The sequence below is a fragment of the Diorhabda carinulata genome, chromosome 5 (assembly GCF_026250575.1).
Source record: "Diorhabda carinulata isolate Delta chromosome 5, icDioCari1.1, whole genome shotgun sequence".
NCBI lineage: Eukaryota > Metazoa > Arthropoda > Insecta > Coleoptera > Chrysomelidae > Diorhabda > Diorhabda carinulata.
Window position 1 is genome coordinate 20,598,373 of NC_079464.1, and position 21,212 is coordinate 20,619,584.

At 32.9% G+C, this 21,212-nt stretch overlaps 1 protein-coding gene across 1 annotated transcript; it reads left to right on the plus strand.

Moving 5' to 3' along the window:
- Nucleotides 1–1,913: 1,913 nt before the first annotated feature.
- Nucleotides 1,914–20,518, plus strand: LOC130893797 (probable chitinase 2). Its single transcript, XM_057800189.1, has 7 exons — nucleotides 1,914–3,448; nucleotides 12,577–12,741; nucleotides 12,849–13,044; nucleotides 15,849–15,945; nucleotides 16,010–16,216; nucleotides 18,711–18,911; nucleotides 20,088–20,518. Exons 1-7 carry the CDS (start codon nucleotides 3,385–3,387, stop codon nucleotides 20,475–20,477), a joined length of 1,320 nt encoding a protein of 439 aa, XP_057656172.1. The 5' UTR covers nucleotides 1,914–3,384; the 3' UTR covers nucleotides 20,478–20,518.
- The last annotated feature ends 694 nt before the right edge of the window (nucleotides 20,519–21,212 follow it).

The window sequence follows — 21,212 nt, forward strand, 5'->3', positions numbered from 1 at the left end:
AAGAGATTTATAAGATACAAAAACCAGCACTTAAGTTGAAAATGTACAAAGCAGTTGTTGGATCTGTTGCCACCTATGCGATAGAAACTATGTGTCTCATGAAAAAAGCAGAAAATTTGAGAATATTGGAAACTTCTAATAATATTATTTGAAATAAACAATTAGATGAGAAATAATATAAAAGGGTAGAGAGTTGATGGAAAAACAAAACATAGTTAAATTCCTAGAGGTTGAAATGATATGGACTAGTAGTGGGATGGCAGTTGAGATGGATACAAGATCAACAAATGGAAAGAATGGACTAGAATAACAATAGAAGCTAAAAGTTATGGAAGTTTACGGAAAGGTAAAAAGACCATAAAAAGCCACGAGGAATTATTCTCTGCAATTAAACAATCGAAGAGCTCCAAGGAAAGCAAAAAATACTAAGTAAACAAGTTTTTAAGGAAGTATAAGTATTAGAATAAAAAACTGGAGACCAATGGAAGGAAGATCAAAATAGCTACCAAGAATTACATGAGAAGAGCAAATGAGTGAAGATATAAAAAAATTGAGTTGGATACAAGATGAACAATTGGAAAGAATGGACTAGAATAACAATAGAAGCTAAAAGTTATGGAAGTTTCTAGAGAGGTGAAGTAAAAAGACCATAAGAAGCCAAGAGCAAATGATTTACTGCAATCAAACAATCCAAGATCTCCAAGGAAGGCACAAAATACTAAGAGAAATCAAGTTTTTAGGGAAGTATAAGTATTAGAATAAAAAATTGGAGACCAATGGAAGTTAGATCAAGATGACTACCAAGAAAAGGAAAAAAAAGGACAATTTATTTTATTTGGTTTTTATACCAAATAAAATAATAATATTTAACTTTCAATGATTTATTTTACTGTAAAGAACATGTGACCAAAGAACAAGTGAAAGTTAAAGTCCTTTCATACATATAGTGCACCATTCTAGATTAATATTAATGCAATAAGTTGGTATTCTTGCATCGTTAGTGATTTTATACTGAATACACTGTTTATGCTCCAACAACACTCACTGTTTCGTTAACCAAGCTATCGACTTCGGAGACAAATAAGCGCGTCGTATAATGTAATTGCTGTGTAGTGGTACCAATAGACAGTATGTTCAATATTACTGACCTGATTTGCTAGATTTGTACTTAGAATTCAACTATTTAGGTTTTTATAATAAATTAAAAATTTAATTACGTCACTTTAATCATAAATAATTCCATTTCACATTTTATTATGGGATTCCATTTCGGTCCTGCTTTTTCTTTCCTAAATGGTTTGAAATGCCCCATTATCAAAAATGAAAGTGATAATGTCAAAATGGAAAAAAAACAATTTGATAATATGAAAAATATGAAATCAAATGATTTATTTAAAATAATAAAAGTTTTGTATGCATGTGAATGAGAGAGTAATAGAACCTAATTACTAATCCAAAACTTAGTATGGTCAGTTTAAATATTATTACGGAATTATCTAAATATTTCTCATAATTTTCTTTAATATAGATGAGCTAATACAATTTTCTGGTCTTTTATTGGTTTCTATAGAATAATAGATAAAAGTTTGGACAGGCCAAAACCTTACATAGCCATATCATAAGATTGTTTTCAATAAGTTCCTATTTATCAATAAATGTTAGAACTTTTATTTTATTCTATATTGCAAGAATTTCTTCCCAACAAATTTCACCGGAATTAAGATTTTAGACTTTTCCATTAGTAAGCATGTCCAAGTTGTATAATAGTAATGGATAATACAAGTTATCACTCGAGACTTTTACAAAAATTGTCCTCAACCAACTGGTTAAAACAAGATTTACAGAATTGGCTAAGTTCAAAGAATAATAAAGCTACATCCCGGTACTGTGAGAAATTAACTGTATTCATTTGAGCACAAGGCTTAGGTACTTCGAAGGAGTAGTGCTAATACATTGAGAAATAAAAGTAGGACAAAAATTGTATCCTTTGAGAGGAATCTATATATTTTGGAAGTAGAACAATGAGATGAGATCCGGAAAGCCAAAACGAACTCGGCTGCTGTCTCTTTACGTGTCTTTACTATTTCAACCTTTAGGATTTTACCTATTTGACTATGTCTTGTCCTTCCATCATTTATTTTAATTCCTTATATCCTTATTCACAAATGAACTAATGGTATTATGACTTTAGTCTTAATATAGCGTCGTCAATTTAGACGCAATAGTTGTTGACAGGAATAGCCTCTTTTGGGAAAAGTTTATATATTTTGGAAGTATAACAATGAGGTAAATTTTCCATTTAAGTATTCCAAGGTTTTCTTCTCCTTCTTCTTTCTTTATGAAACACATAGTTTCGGTTATAAAGGTGATAATAACCTTTTGGGAGTAGAAGAATAAGATATACTTTTATTTGGAGTATTTCAAGGTTTACTTGTTCTTTCTTTGTGGTATACGTAGTTTTTGCCATGTAGGATAGGGATAACCTTCTTTAGGAGTAGTCTACGTATTTTGGAGGAAGATCAATGAGTTGCAGAGTTTTGTCAAGGTGTCTATACCATTTCAATTTTTGGTATTTTACTCATTTAACTATGTCTTGACCTTTCATCATTCATTTTAATTCCTTATTCACTAGCCTTCAATCATTTTCATCTACTTTAGCTCTAATTCTGTTCTTAGCATTTTATTTTGGAATATTCTGATGGTTCTCTCCTTCTTTGTTCGTGAGACACATAGTTTTTCATGCGTAGGTGCCAACAGTGGTTTAATAGTTGCTTTCTAGATTCTGGTACAAATGAACTACTGGTATTATGACGCCAGTCGTAATATAGCGTCGTCAATTTAGACGCAATAGTTTGTTGTGGATAGGGATAACCTCCTTTGGGAGAAGTCTCCCATATCTTTTTGAAGGGGTTGTACGTATTTTGGAAGCATTTAAAGAGAAATTAAAAAAAGATGATATTGCAAAAACCTGTGGGGTGGTTAGATTTCCACAATATTATTGCGAACTAAACCCGATTGAACTGGTACGGGTAAAGATACAGGGAGACATTTCGAAAAAAAAAATTATGTTTTACTATTTAAATATTGTCTCATGACAACAATGAGACTGTATTGTTGTCTTAGTAAAATGAGAATGAACTCTAGAAAAAATACATTTAATTAACCAAAAAATTAATTTAAGAAAATATTTTCTGCACGATTTAAAGAGTCATTGTATCATTCATTATTTAAAATAGTGACCTTCAACAACCGCACTGTGGAGTCCAATGACGGCACTCAGGTAAGTAAGAAACATTACAGTCAAATCGAGTTTATCAGAAGAGAAAGGCGCAGAACGGTTTTACCGTTTATAGTGACAACAAACTCTCATCCATTTAAAAAAAAATGTTTTTAGCGTGCGTTTCTGTGATACTGTTTTTGTTTAATACTTGGATAGATGCATCTCTTGGTAATAAATACTTTTTTTTTTTTAATTTTCAAACATGTTGGTGTGTATATTTTCATATTAAAATCAAATATGAAACTTTATATAACATTTGAGAGAACTGACCTATAACATTTATTATATAAAATTTATTTATAACTCGATTTGATTGTTGCAGGCAATTTTTGGTACAATATTTACTATTACTAAGTAACAAAGGGAGTGGTGAATTAATTTTTGATACTTTCAAAATAATTTAAAGTCTGATAACGTTTTTGATGAATTTAAACATTTATTTTTTCTGTTTATCCCATTCATTATCTTTATATTAATACATATTTGATAAATTATACTGTCCTACACGATTTTTGTCACACAATACAATTATTTCTATAAAACTACTCAGTATGTTCTTTAAGCCTTAAATGTAAAGCTAATATTACTAACAATGACAACAATTTATTAAATAATCCATGTAACAAATCTAACAATCAATAACTTGGGTGAATAACTAAGTAATTAGTGGCGCCCTATGTCCTCCATCATTTTCTATATATCGAATCAGTCGCTGAAGGGTTTATAGGACAGCTGCAATTTCTTCCATTGAAATACTTCGTATTGCCTGTCGTATTATTTCAATCAAACCATCTCTTGTCGTGGATCTATTAGTGTTAACAAGATCTTTTATTCCGCTCTATAAATAAAAATCTGAGCAAGTTAGATCTGGAGATATGGTTGGCCAACAAACCCTCGTTGAATACAGGAGATCCAGACGTTTGAATAAAAATTACGACAAGAATTTTTATTCAAACGTCTGGATCTACTGTATTCAACGGGGGTTCGTTGGCCAACAATATCTCCAAACCTAACTTGCTTAGATTTTTATTTGTGGAGCTAAATAAAAGATCTCGTTTACACTAATACATTCACGACAAGAAATAATATGTTTGAAAGATTACGACATAACTAACTACTTGAAATACTTCGTATTTCCTGTTGTATTCTTCTAATCATTGAAAGGTCACTTACAAACATACATGTGAAGCAAAGAAAACCGTGTTGGAGAAAGAAAACCAAAAAAAGCGACTATTATGAATAAATATATAGACCTTATGGGCGAATCTTTCGAAAAGCAATGTTTCGAACTTGTTCGTTTCGCTTTTTTTGAAAACTTTTGCTAGCTTCGTATTCTTATGAACCCCGATGTATGAAAGTGTCCCCAATGAACAGCTGCGTTGAATTTGAAGGGAATTCTCCCATATGGATGTTGTGATACTCCAAACTTTGGTTTTTAATTGTCTCGTCTGAGAGAACAATGAGTGATCAAGAATGATGGCATTGAATATTTAATAAATTTCCGTCACACTTTCTTGTTTAATTATTTTATTTAGTCATTCTTCTAGATAATAAGATTACGGTAATTATATGAGATCCAAAACCGTATTTTTATTGAACCATAAAATATGACAATTACTTTCTGTTAAATTCTGCATAATGAACAATCCTTATTCAATATAATAATAATAAAGTTCACTGAATTAACTGCTTTTATAAAATCTATAAAAGAAGACCACATTTGCAAATCAATCCAGGATAATATTTTCACGAACTCGTCCACTGACATAGTCCTTGAAGTCGGCCCTGTTCGATTAATTAATAGAATTCCTGTTTAAATTATGGTTTTTTTATATATGGCGCGGCGGTAATTTGTTTATATACTGTTTTTATAACCTATTTCCAGTATGTTGTGGCCGTTTTTATTAAAACAATTTCTTAGTGATTTCAAACATTCTGAATATGATTAAAAGTGTATATAAGCGAGTCTCTAACAATCGTAAGCAATCATTAAATAATCTGAAGTCATCCCGAACATATTGGGATAGACAAGTAAAGCAAACGGTGAATTTAAATTAAAGAAGTGTTTGGTAGTAAGTTAGTGCATAGTTAAATGAATAATTAAGTTTTAAGTAGATAATTTAGCGTGATTAAGTAAGTGTGTGTAAATTGAGCCCTCCGTTTGACAACTGTTTAAATAAATAAGAAAAACATTTCATTGTTGTAGTTAAAATAAATAAATTAGTGCAACAAACCATAATCCACTGTAGGTATTGCGTCATCAATAAACAAAGGGATAATTATTATGAGTAAAACAATTGTACTACTACTCATAGAGTTAGAGACTAGTCTTAACAAGTTACGACATGTTTAAATTGAGGCGGAAGAATTTTCACAAAGGACAACCGACATCGCTTATAAGACAACCTCTGAATTTTGAATCGTTTAGATCGAACCTAAAAGGAAAAGATCAAGGACTTCAGAAACGAATTCTTGATAATAATCCTAAAGCATTATACTTTAAATCTCGTAAAGCACCCCACGTCAATAATACACAACAATCGACTTCAAAAGACATCAATTTACAATCGATATTGATCGACTTCAATGAATATCAATTGACAATAGAAATCAACCGACGTCAATCGGCAAAGACTTCAATCAACATCAATTGACAATCGACATTTATCAACTCTAATATCAATCGACGTCGAAGGCATCAATTGACAATCGACATTTATCAACTCGAATATCAATCGACGTCGAAGGCATCAATTGATAATCGCTATCAATCGACTTCAATGAATACCAATTGATGTCAAAAGACTTCAGTCGATGTCAATAAATATCAATTGACAATCGTCAACAATAGACATCAATTGACGTCAGTCAGCATTAATCATCTTCAATGAATATCAATTGACGTCCAACGACTCCAGTCATCAATTGTCAAGAATAGATATCAATAAACAAAATATTTCAATCAATATCAATTGACAATCGATTTTAACGAATACCAATTGACGTGTAATCACTACAGTCGACGTCAATAAACATCAATTGACAATCGGCATCAATCATCGTCAACAATACACAATAATAAATAAATAAAAACCTTCAGTCAAAATCGATTGATTATCGATATTAAACGACTCGAATATCAATCGACGTCGAAAGGTCTCAATCAACATCAATTAATAATCGATTTCAATGAGAATTAATTGACAATCGACATAAGTAGACGACCCAGAAAGTCAGAAAAGTTATTTAATACTTAATTTTTAGATATAGGTAGTCTTTGTAGGACTATTATATTTTTCGGTACACGAGATTTATGTTTAAATTGTTATTAGACTGTATTTTCTCTGAATGAACATAAAAGTTATATTTTTTTTAATCATACTATTTTTTCAATATTATAACCTATTAGTTGATGTTTCCTAAACGGGTAGATAAGTTACTTCAAATAAATATGATATGATCATTTTAACAAAGAAGACTCAATGATCGTAACCAAAGATCGAATTGGATGAAAACAACAACAAAATATAACCAACAATTAAAGTCAATTACCTGAAGCAATAAAAACTGAAAGGGATTTGATAGAGGAAACACGTTTAAATGATAAAAGGCTAGGATCAGGACAGAAATGAAATTAAAAGTGGTTAACCTCAGAGATAGAACCAGAAGTCAGAATATTAGAAAGGAACTAGGAATTCATGATGTGGTGAGATGAGTTGGAGAGGTCATGAAGATAGAAAATACCTCTACAAATATAGTATGAGATCTACAGCTTAGCGTCTCAGGAAGAGCTCATGAGAAGATTACATATTCGGAATCAAACAGGGCAGATTCCTATCAAGAAAATTCTTATGATGATTTGTCACATGTATTTTTTTTTAGCCATTTTGATTCTTGCTACCTTAAATTGACTTTAGAAATACTACAAAAACAATGAACTAATGAAATAAAGAAATAAATTATACCGGTGTGAATGAGGCATCTATCGTCTCTTTTTTGTAGTAATTAGTTCTGCAACAAATACATGAAACAAAGTGCTAAATCGTTTTTAGGTTATATAATCCGATTATTCTCATTTGATGGTCCAAAAGTTATTTATGTCTCATGTTTATAATTTTTTGATAGATTTTTTATTGAAATTTCGTTTATAGTAATTGACTTGTTCTAAATGATTAGCAAAAGGTTATCAGATCCAATTTCACGCATCGAGAGTAAAAAAATAATGACTTCATCACTTATATCATTGAACCAATTACGACATTTGTTTTATTGCGGGAGTTATTTCTTGATATTTTTTTGTATATAAACCACAAATGATGACACTGAATATTTCTTGGTGAAAAACATTATGAACATTCAAAATATTTCTAAGTTTAAGAAGAAATACATTTAAAAATCATCGACAGGATTCTTCAAATATTTGAAATCTTGAAGTCTTCAATTGAAAATTCTTGGAAATAGTTTTCCGCTGCATTATACTATATAATAATAACTAGATGGCGCTACGTTATGTCTACAAAGTGAATAATTCGCTAGCTTGGTTAGGCGATACTTGGTTTTATCGTAAACCGGATATTATCATCATCTCCGATAATCTAGCAGACATTAAAGCTCTAAGCTTCAATACCGTATGATTCAAGCTGATTTGGGAATGCTTTGTCAAGTTAAATGAGCTAGGAATACGATGTAGTGGAAGAAAAAGAAATAACTGACTAACTTGCTAAAGTATAAACTCTGAAATAGCACTTGAAGCCTTTTGTGCAATCAGCTACGCAACAATAAAGGATATACTGAAAGTGATAGGTGAAGACATTCCTGTTGAAAGTATCAATCATCAGTCTTCTTTCTGTTCTCTCAAAAAAAAAATATGCTTAAAATTACAAGGACTTCATCAGGAGGAGAATAAAAAAACCGAAAAGACAACATACTCATAGCAAAATAGAGGGAGAACTCTTCAAAAGATGTAATAGCAATGAGGAGACTTGATGTTAGGTTTAGCAGAAAGTGCAATGCAAAAAAGTGCAAATTCTGTTACGTAGATTTTCTCGAAGAATGAGGGACTACGGATCTTCAAGGCATTACACCCGGGAACGCATGAAATAGAAGACGAAGATTTCTGGTATTTAGAGCCATCGCACAGCTTGAACTTTCTATAATAAGTGGTATTAATAGATCAGTTTTGAGTACAAAGCACACAGCTTCAAGGAATGCTTGAGATTGTCATGCTGGGAGAGAAATTTTCTGCCCATCAGGCGTTGGCCAGAACGTACGACATTTTTCTTCAATATTTTGTCACAGCCTTTTTTCAAAATCCCTCTAATTTTCACCAGGTCTTCAGATACCCTTCTTCCAAAACATCCACAAACCATCATCGAGCCAATTTAGGTTTTTTAGCCCACTGCAAACTCTTAATTTTACTGCAACTCTTCCAAAAAGACCATCTTCTATCAATCCCTTTTTCACTTATAGGCAGATTCCTAGATTCATTGATCTGAGCTGTTATCCGTGAGTCGTCAATAATGTTTGTCTTTAGCGGTTGTGATTTTTTGGAAACCCTGAACGTTTTTCTACCACCAAAGCTTCTGGTGGCTGCATCTTTTTTTACGTTGTAGTCCACGGTACGTCGAGGTAGTTTTAATTCGACGGCAATGGTACGGTAGACTATAAAGACTTGCGTTTAATGCACGAGTTTCAACCGATAGTTTCGTTATGCGAACTTCACAAAAAGATGTCTTGGTCTAATGAATATAAATCACAGTACCTTCTTGGGTCTAACTGAGACTAAATTACAATTATAAACACTGAAGGAATAATTTACACTTGAAAAATAATGAACAAATCAGCCAGTAATTGCAAGTTTTAACTTGTCGCACTTACCGACAAAATATAAACATGCCCTCGTATAAAGTATCAAATAATTATTATTTTTGGTTTGTAAGACACCATTTAGATCTTGACAATATGAAAAGAAACTTTGTTTAAGTGTATTATTTTTAAATTTAATTAATGAATTATGGGGTGGGCTAAAAGTTTTGACGGATGGTGTACATAAGTGATTCTTCTTTCCAATAAAACGAATATATACTAATCTGATAAGTTTAATAGGATACAATAAAATCCCCCACTACATCACAGTAACGTCTACCTCTAATTATTTTTTTTTGTTTTCGAGGAAAATTTAGAATGCTATAAACTAAATTTAAAAAAACAGCGAATAAGACTCAGATATAAAAGATATGAAGTTTGAATTTAATGACTTTTAATATATTTTTAATTAACATCTTGTTATACAGGGTGATCTAAGTATTATAGAAACATTCCAATAATTAAAAAGACATTAGCAAATACAATGTTTTTAAATTTTTTTTTCTTGAAACATAAGTTATTTGGATTCGAATATCTTCAATTTAAACTGTGTAAAATATGAGTATCTAACCTCAAAAATGTTATATTCAATACTACTTGTTACGAACTTTATAGGCAATTGCCTGTCACTTGAAAACAAATATGGCTGATGACGACACATCTTACATCACTCAATATGTCGTATGACTTAGACACAGATGGCGCTGCAATTGTCAAATCCATATGACGTTTATAAAGTACCAACTTTCAAAAGACTATGTGTAAAGTTTCATGACATTTCGATTAGTCACAAAAATGACAGCCATTTAAGTGAAGTTACTTTTAGTATTTTCAAAACAATTTTGTGTGTTAATTTATCATTGCTTCTTGATGAAAAAAATATCGAGCTCTCACACATCAGTTTTCATCATCAAAAACGTTTTTGAACAGTCAAAATAATGAATTGATGGGTCATTCAACGTACAGTCCTTGTTAGGCACCCAATTATTTCTTATTCCCGCGGATCAAAAATAAATTACGAGGGCAACATTTCTACAACTAAAGAAGCGGTTGATGCGTTCAAATCGCCTCAATTGGAATGGAAAGAGTAAATTCATATCCAATTATAAACATTTATTTTTATTTTTCTTTATCAAAACTTGAGTAGCAAACACTAGTATTAGGAAGTTATTTGAAGAAAGACAAAATTTAATGATTTTTAGATATTTAGTGTTACGCCTCCATAATTTTAGAGAATATAAATCTAAATCAAAGTAAAAGTGATGATAATTTACTAATACATTTCGAATTATCTTCCATACTTTCATGTTCATGATTTAATACTCTCAGATTGGAATTTACGATCGTTTAAAATCGATTAACCGTCTATTTTCAAAACTTTTTAATATTATAGTATCGAAATACATTATATAATCTATAACAAATTAAATAGAATTTTTGATAAAGCAGTGTTTTATTTGAAATTATCGCTTCTCTGAAATAATTCCGTAGAATTTTGGAAAAATTTTAATGTTAATAAACAAGATCAAACTGATTGATGATAATTTTTTTTTGGACAATAGAGTTATTTCAAACTATTCTCATTGTAAAGTGGAATTTATTGTTGAGAATAGACGCTGGTTTAGAGCGTAACGTGGTACAGTTTCGACTATACAGCCATCTCAAATTAATGCAGCGTCAAATGTAGGAGCGCCAAGCTTCAAAATGATGACAAAAAACACTAAAATTTACCACCTCTATCAATAGATAATTAATTGAATCAGTTTTTAGCTTAATTATTTAAAATATTCACCTCGACCATTGCACTTCAGAAGACTAGAAAGCAGCTGATAATATAGGTTAACGTTTTTTGCTACGAAGGCCGTTTTTTTTTCAACCTAAGATTGCTTCGTGCAGACGTAACGCGGACAGAAAAAAGCGGACATGGGCTATAGGCGACTACTAAGCTCTCGCACTACACACTTCGCCATTTTTTACATTCAGGCGTCAGTCGGCGTTGTGCTACAACCACGTAAACATCTCCGCTCTCGTTTTCTACAGGCTGAAGGCCATAATGCAGAAATTTATCGGAGAATAAGTCGTGTGTATGCGGAAAACTTCATGAGTGATGGTGTTGTGCGTGAATGGTGTCGAAACATTAAAGATGGCTGTAATGATGTGTATAATGAGGGGGACCAAAGACGCAAATCTGTCATTTCAGATGACCTGGTACAACGAGTTCACAGAATGGTTAAAGAAAACCGCAGATTCATAATTACTGCTTTGTCTACAGAATTTTCAGAAGTTTAAAGGTTTCAAGTCGCAGTGGACACCTCAACCGAATTCATCAAATTACCCACAGATTTCTGACACATCACAGACTCAAAAGAGAAGCTTATTTGGCGTGTTTTACTAGATATAGCTCAACAGTTCAATAATCAATCAAATGGTTGGACAAACGAGCAGCGGCAAAAAATAAAGATGTTGAGGATCTCAATGCGACCATTCAGAATTTTCTTCCGGACAGTTGGTTTCCTTCAAATCATTCGACATCGTTATGAACCAGGATGACGTAGTCAACTATCCCACGGAGTTTTTAAATTCACTGGAATTGCCTGGATCACCACCTTACAATTTGCAGTTAAAAGTAGGATCAGTTGTCATCATGCATTAATCAACCTCGACTGTGCAATAGAACAAGACTGGCTGTGAAAAAGGTGATGAATAATGTCTTGATCCGGCGTATACCGATTCGATTCCAACGAATTTACCATTCGATTTTGAGCGTTTACAATTTCCGTGGCCGTTACGATAACTATAAATAAATAGCAAGGCCAGTCATTTGAAGTTTGCGGAATCAACTTGGAATTTCCCTGTTCCGCGCATGGACAATTATACGTCGCGTGTTCGCGCGTCATCCTGGTTTTAATAAAAAATGGATTCCTTTTGTTTGCTTTAAGTTTATTTTATACAAAAGTTCAGGTCTTTTTTTATCGATTTATGCGGTACGAAGTCTGCAGGGTCAGCTAGTATGTAACATAGTTTATAAGGAATCAATAAAAGCATTATAGTTTCTTCTAACGAAAAATCAAAGTTACTTTAGATACTAGAACGTAAAAAACATACTTATTACCATTAAACTTATGTATTTTGTTAAAATTTTCGCTAGTAGAAAAAATATTGTATGTAATTCGTATGTAAAGGACTTTTTTCAATTCAAAAAAGGGCTACTTTACACCATTGTTACATAAATAACTATTTTGATATTCATGTTTTATATACATCCCTCAATCGTACTTTAAAGAGGTCAAGAAAACCTAATATAATATTATCTCGATCTGTCGATTTCTTTTCTCATGCTTCTTGTCGATTTTTTTGTATTTACTAGAAAACTATTCAAAAACCAAATAGAAGCAAATAAAAACTTGCAATTACTTTTCTTATTGTTTCAGCTCCTTCTCACGGTAAAGTAGTAGTATGTTATTTAGGCAGCTGGGCAGTTTACAGACCAAACCGAGGATCTTTTGCTATAGAGAATCTAGATCCGCGTTTATGCACTCACCTGATTTACACATTTGCAGGTTTAAATGTTAGCCAAGATAGTCTAAGGTCATTAGGTAAATATTATAACCTAAAAATCTAATACTGAACTGGATTGGGATTTGAACCATTTTAAGTATAATTTGTACACAATTTTTTAATATCGTGTTCTATTTTTTTTAAGATCCTTGGCAAGATTTGACAGAAGATTATGGAAAAGGGGGATATAAAAGAATAACTGCCCTAAAAAATAATTATCCGCATTTGAAAGTAAGTTTGGCTGTAGGAGGATGGAATGAAGGATCTACAAATTATTCTAGACTTGTAGCAGACCCTTCGAGGCGAAATAGATTTGTGGCGAGCTCCTTGGATTTCATAAGGTAAGAAAATATTTTTTGATACAGGCTTTTCCATAAAATAAGGATTTTCATAATGAAATTGTGAAAATTGAAAATGAATTGGCATTGAAAAATACATATTTGAGAAGCTTAGAGTCCCTCTATTTTTTGACAAAGTCACCGTTCAGACTAACGCATTTTTGCATGCGGTATACCATATTCTTTATGTCTAAGTCATAAAAGTCTGTCATTGTGCCAAGAAGATAGCTTATAACCTCTTCTTTCAGCTCTTCATCGGTTGTGGAATGCGTCCTTCCACATCTTGCACAAACCTTGACATATAATAAGGGGTCTCTCAGAATGTTGTAAATGCAGGACTTGCTGACATCAGAAATCATCTCGAACCATCAACCTTTGATCTTTCAGCATTGCTTTATACACTTTCGCAATCACATCCGTAAACGATGGCCGACCAGAACGTTGTTTGTCATGATTGTCTTTAAATTCTGTGCACCATTGGCGCAAATATTGCAAACTCATTCATCTCACACAGTTAGGAATGTCTGCCGGACGAACGTCTTTCGCGCACAAAAAGGAATCGTGAGAATAAAGTGGAAACTTCATCTTTCACGACAACCAAGAATGAACGTTGAAGTCAGCTTGCTGGGGAGGGAACTGGGAGAAAGGGATCCAGGAATTTCGTCAATCTCGTCAAATCCCGCCTAACAGCGTTCTCATGGTTATGGTTTTTAGTTTACATAATGATTAAGATGTAAATAACTTGATAACATTTATTTTTTTTTAATTCTAATATAACAAAGATGGGGTACAAGAGGTTTTAACACTTTCATTTTACTATATTTATGATAAATTCATCATTTCAAAATAATTATTTTTTGCAATTTTTACATTTTGGAAAAAATGCTAAAACTCGTCAAATAAAAAAACGAAGAATTTATAGATCAATTATTTATGATAACATATTTCTCAAGTCGTGTGACTAATTAAGAAAAAAAAATATTTTTTTGTCAAAAATCGATCATCTCCTTCAAGAGCAATACAATCATTCCAACGCTTCTCTAACTTCTCGTGCTTATAGAAGGATTTGTCTTTTGTCTGAAAATAGGACCCTATTTTCACACAAAAGGCAATAGCTTCTTCATTTGAGCTAAATCTCTTACCGGCGAGCATCTTTTTGAGATCAGCAAATAGCCAGTAGTCACTCGGTGACCAGATCTGGACTATACGGTGGATGATTTAACCATCTTTACCATCGACATATGAATCGATGCATTGTCTTGGTGAAACAATGGGTTTTTCTTCTGCATATGAGGCCGTTTTTCCTTGATTTGTGCATTCAAACGCTTCAGCAACTCTTTTGGAAATAGTTGATGAACATTATTTGATGCGCATCCCAAAAAACTGAAGCATAACCTTCCCAGCTGACTGTTGTGCCTTAGACGCTCCGGACTTGGTTCACCGGCTGCAGTCCACTTAGAAGATGATCGTTTTGATTCTAGAGTGAAGTGATGGATCCATGTTTCATCCATTGTCACATATCGATGCGAAAAATCTGATTTACTAAGATTTACTAACATGCCTTTTGAAATCTTTACGACCTCAGCTCTCTCACACAATTTCAATTTACCATTAGATCAATTTGTGGGCTGTTTTGATGTTTTCTGGAGTAACCACTTCAATTGGACGATCATCAATGTCTATACGAACACGTTTAAATTCAACAAACCAATAACAAATGCTTTTTTTCGATGGAGATAATACTTTTGAAGCCATTGCTGAGCTTGTACAGTATTTTTTTCATCACGAAGCAATGATAAATTAACACACAAAATTGTTTTGAAAATACTAAAAGTAGCTTCACTTAAATGGCTGTCACTTTTTTCTGACTAATCGAAACGTCATGAAATTTTCCACATAGTCTTTTGAAAAATGGTACTTCATAAACGTCAAATGGATTTGACAATAGCAGCGCCATCTGTCTGTTAGTCATACGACTTATATTCTTACTATTAGTCTCATTCTAATTTTATTATCATGGCCCCTTCAACCTAAAAAGAAAGGATAGAACTTCTTATGTTGGTAGGTTATAGCGATAGACTTCAAAGTCATGAAGAGGCACGTGCTTTATTTAATAAAACACATTTTGAAAGACCTCCAATTGCCAGAAGCACAGTAAGCAGAAAAGTCTAATAATTTAATAAAATGGGTACTATGAGGAATGTTCCAAAATCTGGAATAAGCGACGGTGCAATGTTAGATATTTTGTTGTCATTAAAAGACAACCCTCAATCAACCACAGCAGACGTTGCCTTATAACAAAATTTTAGTTGTTTGTTGTAAAGTTTTTAAAGTAAGAAAAGCCGCAACTTTCATTATTTGTTAATTATAGCACGAATATTTAATATTTAAATCGTTCTGCACTTCTTGAAGCCATTTTTCCTTGATTCTCGTTTTCTTTTCTTACCATTTGGATTTGGCTTTTGTGACCATTTGTTTTTTTGCATTGGATTTTTCTTATTAATTTCACGTTTTCTCCATTCGTTTTTTTTTTTTCTCATCTAATAACCATTTTTCTGTACGATATATCGTCCTGTTGTTCTATAATCCTACCCACTCCTGCATCGGAAAAGTTTTCCTTTATTAGTGCCATTTCTGGAATTAACCATATCTAGTGAATCTCTCGCTATAATCCTTGTTTTACATACATACAGTATGAATAAGATGAAGAACTTAAGAAGAAAAGATGATTTACAAAAAAGTTTACGAAACCCTGGTATTGAATTAGTTACATTCTCGAAGTAAGCAAGATTTTTCTTGTATTTCAGAAAGTACAACTTTGATGGACTCGATCTAGATTGGGAATTTCCTGGTAAAAGAGGAGGAACTAAAGATGACAAAACTAACTTTTTATTATTAGTCAAGGTTTGTACCGTACGAGATCTAACATTTCAATGATATATTTCAAATTATTAATTTTTTTTTAAAGGAATTAAGGGCAGCTTTTCGAAAACACAATCTTTTATTAACGGCAGCTTTCAGTGCTGGAAAAGATACAATCGATGTAGCTTACGATGTAGAAGGATTATCTGTGTATTTAGATTTTATACATATGATGTGTTACGACTACCATGGTCCATGGGATAGAAAAACTGGGGCGAATGCACCTTTGAAAGGACCTGATACACTCAATGTGGTAAGTGTACATACCAGAGAAAAGTTCTTTTGGAACAAATACGAACAAACCTTGGTTACATTTGTTGTACTAGAGGTCAATTTGATTCTTGTAGTTACTGTTTTCTTCGGAGAGCAATAAAAATATGAAATTAGTTATCTACCATGTCAAAAGAGGTCTCAACTGATGACATATATTGTTGGTAATATTTTTATAGTCTAATTACTCACTATATTCAATTATTTTCATAGGCAGTGACTAAATTGCGCTTTTAACCATTAATATTAAGGGCTTAGAGAGCTGTCGACTGATGCCTCTAAGTCCGGTATACTAAATAATGGTACAAAGATGACTCAAAGATGAATGGCTTGGTCGTAGCAGAATTTTGAACGCCCCAAAATAAACGAATTCTATGTGATGTAGTGCGGATGCGCGATACTTAATCGACGCAGTAACACAGTATTTTCAATCTGCTCAGACAGCAGAGCTGCCGTACAAGTCATCAAGGGCGAAACAGTGTACTCCATGTTTATTCTGATGTGTGAGAAAGTCCTACAAGAACTTGTGAGAGATCCAGATATCAACGCTTTCTTGTTGTAGCTATTGCATCTTTCCACAGACTGTGCGGAAATAAAGACACCTGGTATGAGACAAACTAAGGCACACAGATGAGCCTTCTGTGTGTATTATTAATCAATTGCCCCAATTAAGTAGGAGGATATTCGACTGGTGACTGTCACGGTCATCTAAGACGCCATCTCCATCCTATGGGCTTCAAAAGGCCTTTGGTAATATCAAGTAGGCCTATAGGATTGACGGTCCTTGGCTACGCAGTATTCTATTATTGAACTATTGAAGTCTCTGACTTTTTTGAGTCATTAGTTGTCCTATGTATAACATTTAGAAGGCTCATGATTATATATATATATATATATATATATATATATATATATATATATATATATATATATATATATATATATATATATATATATATATATATATATATATATATATGGCTCAATTCTTTACCATTAAAAAAATTACAAAATATATATTTCAAATTCTTCAAACTGGTTTGGTTCTTCTTCTTCTTTTTTTACTATAACCTTTCCATCCGTTTCTATCCTCTGTTCTTTCTCAAATATAATATTACATCTCATCCATTTTTTTATCGGCCTTGCTTCTTCTGATTCGTACTCTCTTGGAAATTCTGTTTGCATTCATTTTCCACACATGCCCCAACCACCTGACTCTTTGGGCACTAACTACTTGCGCAATGTTATACCCAGGACTCCCACCCATACAGTACAATCGGACTAATCATCGTTTGATGATTAATACTGAATCTTTTGATGCTTCCGGTGATAGATTAGACCTTGTGTCTGTATTTGCGCTTTCCTCGTGATTACTTTCGATGTGAGGTTAAAAAATGTAGTGGATAATGGGTTCCCCTGCCTCAGCTCTCTTTTTTTTAGGCGATAATTTGATCTCAGTTCTATCCAAAATCAGTTTCATCAATCTCATTAGTTTTCTTGGGACACCTAGACATTTTAAAGCCTTACTCAACTTTGAGCTTTTTAATGTATCATAAGCTTGCTTATAATCTATGAACAGTAGACATGGTACTAGATTTTGGTGTTGATTGTTGCTCTGTATTATTTTGAGGTAAAAATCTGGCTCCTCCATAAAACCTCCTCGCAGACCTTTTGGTTATGAATTAGTCCCAGTTTGTTTCTTATTATTCTGGCCAAAACTTTATAAGTCACATCCAGTAATGAAATGACCCTGTAGTTCTCGCAAAAGATCCTGTCAGCTTTCATATATTACAGCGTTGTTACAATCATCTGGTAACCGCTCTTCGTCCAATTTTTTTTTTATTGCACATCCTTTTATGTACTTTTCAGCCACCTATTTTTAATATCTCCACTGTCGTATCATTTTCTCCTTCACTTTTCGCATTTTTCATATTTTACGAATTTAAGGTTCTTCTACATCCCTTCCATCATCTGGTCTGCTGTCTGGTGTTGAGGAGTTTTCTTTTTGTTATTCAGTAGATTATCAAAATTTTAGGCTCGACTTTTTAACCTCAAGTGTTGGTCTTCTATAATTGCTCTCTCTTTACCTCTACAGTGTCCTAGTGCTCTTTGGTTTTTACCTTGTGCTCTTCTTACTATAGTTTGATTCATTAGTCTGAAGGCTTATTAAAAGTAAATCGAAATATAAATATTTTCAGATTATTTTCAAGGTTTTTCAGGTTATAAACTAAATTATTTGTTTAGTTACCTTAAACTTCATGAATTAAATAAAATATTGACTTTAGCGTTGAATACTTTTTACTAAATTTTATGTTTGGAACCTGGATACTGGACCTGCACCAACTTTCCACATCACACTGATTGCAGTAGTAACTTGATAAAAGTTTGTTGTCAATTTCAATTCTTTAGTTTTCTTTATTTGTTTTATTATCTGATTAGTTGGTTTTTTGGGTTTCAAGCTTATTTCAACTTTTCAGGAATATTCCATAAACTACATGTTGAGTTTAGGAGCCCCTCCAAGAAAACTAGTCATGGGAATACCATTTTATGGTAGAACTTTCTTCTTAGAAGCTTTTAATTCATCCTCAAAGAGGAAACCGAGATTAGGATCTCCAGCGACGAATCTTGGATTTGCAGGTCCTTTCACTGCTGAAGGCGGTTTTATGGGCTACAACGAAGTGAGTAATATGACAATTTAATTATTATAGGTAAAAAAAATTTAATTTAGAATAATATTAATATTATATCCAATTTGGGTATGTTGTTTGATTGGTAAGGTCATTCTTCTTTTTCCTGTCAATTACTACCAACCGCCAGATTGCTTTAGTCCCAGCCATTGCCAAGGTCATAGAGAAAGTCGTTAACCAGCAATAATGAGATATCTTGAGTCCGCTAACATCATCAGCAACCATCAATAGGGCTTCAGTAAACATAGATTAATCGGGGATCTCCTGGTCTATGTCACCAACGTATGGACTGAAGCTATAGAAAAATATCCAGAGCAATCTCACTGAACATATTTGGCATGACAATCTTCGTTTTCACTTATCGAATGCCTTAGTAGCTTTTTCAAAGACCGATCTATCCAGATCGCTATCGATGAACACATCTCGGAAAGGTTTGAGGTCAACGCTGGTGTTCCCCAGGGATGCATATTGTCATATCCTGTACATCAGCGATCTACTCGACAAAACTCCAAACCCCAAATCAGCCGCCCCGATAAACTCTGCTAACACCCAAATCTGTAGGCAACAACAGATCACCATAATCAATACCGATCTTGAAAATATTCTGGAACGGGGTGGAAGCAATCTTATTGAGTTCAATGCAGCAAAGACACAGGCTGCTCTATTTACAAAGAAGACTGGAACTGAAGCTTAGCTTTGGTCCAATCTAGACACCAATATCACCATCACCGCAAATTCGCTTGTTTGAGTGTCTTCTTTATCTTCTACAAGGCCCAGATTCGCCCATCTTGGTATGTGGACTCCCCAGCATACCCTGCAGATGCTCGACTCAGTACAAAAGAAAACAGTTCGACTTATAAGCAATGCAGAGTTTACCAGGAACTTGGACAGTTTAGAGCATAGAAAAAAGGTACCAAGACACGTCTTTCCCGAAGGAAATATCCACACGGCAGACACCACTCGAATTACTCCAGTGTAAAAGGGTTTACCCTCTTGTGTTTGCTTTTTACATAAAAAAAATTGTCCCGTAGGCAATTATTGAATAATCTGGAAATTTTCTGTGTTGGAAGAACATACCAGAATATTCGATAAATCGTCTGCGAAAGAAGGAAGCAATTTTCAATTTTATTAATACATAATTGAAACAGGGTTTATTAATTTTTGTAGATATGTTTGGAACTTCGAAACCTAGCTGCACATTGGAAAATTTATTGGGACGATGAATCTCGTACCCCATTCGCTATATCTGAAGATAAAGTGATCGTATACGACAACGAACAATCGATAGCAGAAAAGATTCATTTTGCGATGGAGAAGGGTTTAGCTGGAGCTATGGTTTGGTCTATTGATACAGACGATTTCCATGGAGATTGTTCGGAAGGAGAAAATGAACGTTTTGTTAATTTTCCTCTCATGCGTTGCATCAACAAATCTATCGTACAAAGTCTAAAAGATTTGGAAAATACTGTTAAAGATACTAAAACAAAGAGCGGTGAAGATAGAATAAGGTCCGGATTACTAGGAATATTTATTTTTTTATTTAAATATTTCATTTGATCTAGTCATATATAAATAAAAAAAAAGAGTATAATGTAGAATCTTTCTTTTAACTACTATCAAAATTATAGTTCCTAGGAAACAAGTAAATTTAACAGCTCGGAGGTGTCATTAACAAATATGGTTTTTTCCCTATGCTCTAATGTGATCTTCTCACTGTCAAGTATGGTATTCTATTTTTTATTTTTAAAAAGAACTGAATCCGATTAGACCGTTGAGAAGAAAATCATTTTTAGGATCTATCGAATAGTCCATTTTCTGACTGTACAAATGTGTTCACATTAAGCACACCCCCATCTGTTTCTGAAATCGAAGAACGTCTTGACTATTGCTCTTTCTTATCAATTTTCCAGTTCCTGAACTCTTTGACTATTATAAGTCTTAGGAGAATCATATGTTGTGATTCAATGCAGTTTTATTAATTAAAAATAAATAATTAAATTCAATTTAACCTTCTCGATTAAGTACTTTTAACTTAACTTAAGATAATTAACAGTTTGGCTTTTGTAAAACACTGTCTCTCAAGACAATTGAAGGTTTGTTATTGTAAAAGACAATCTCTAACGACAGTGACAGTTTATTTGTGTAAAAGATAGGCTCTTAAGACAATTGAAGGTTTATTTTGTAAAAAACTATCTCTAAAGACAATGTCAGGTTTATTTTTGTAAAAAACAGTCGCTAAAGACAATTGACAGTTTGGTTAGGTTAGGTAAGACTCTGAAGACATTTGAAGGT

Bases quoted from the DNA above. Each gene is read 5' to 3' on its own strand.
- LOC130893797 (XM_057800189.1), top strand. From the start codon at position 3,385: ATGTTTTTAGCGTGCGTTTCTGTGATACTGTTTTTGTTTAATACTTGG. The intron at 3,449-12,576 runs GTAATAAATACT...TTATTGTTTCAG, and splicing joins TTGGATAGATGCATCTCTTG to CTCCTTCTCACGGTAAAGTA. The intron at 12,742-12,848 runs GTAAATATTATA...ATTTTTTTTAAG, and splicing joins AGATAGTCTAAGGTCATTAG to ATCCTTGGCAAGATTTGACA.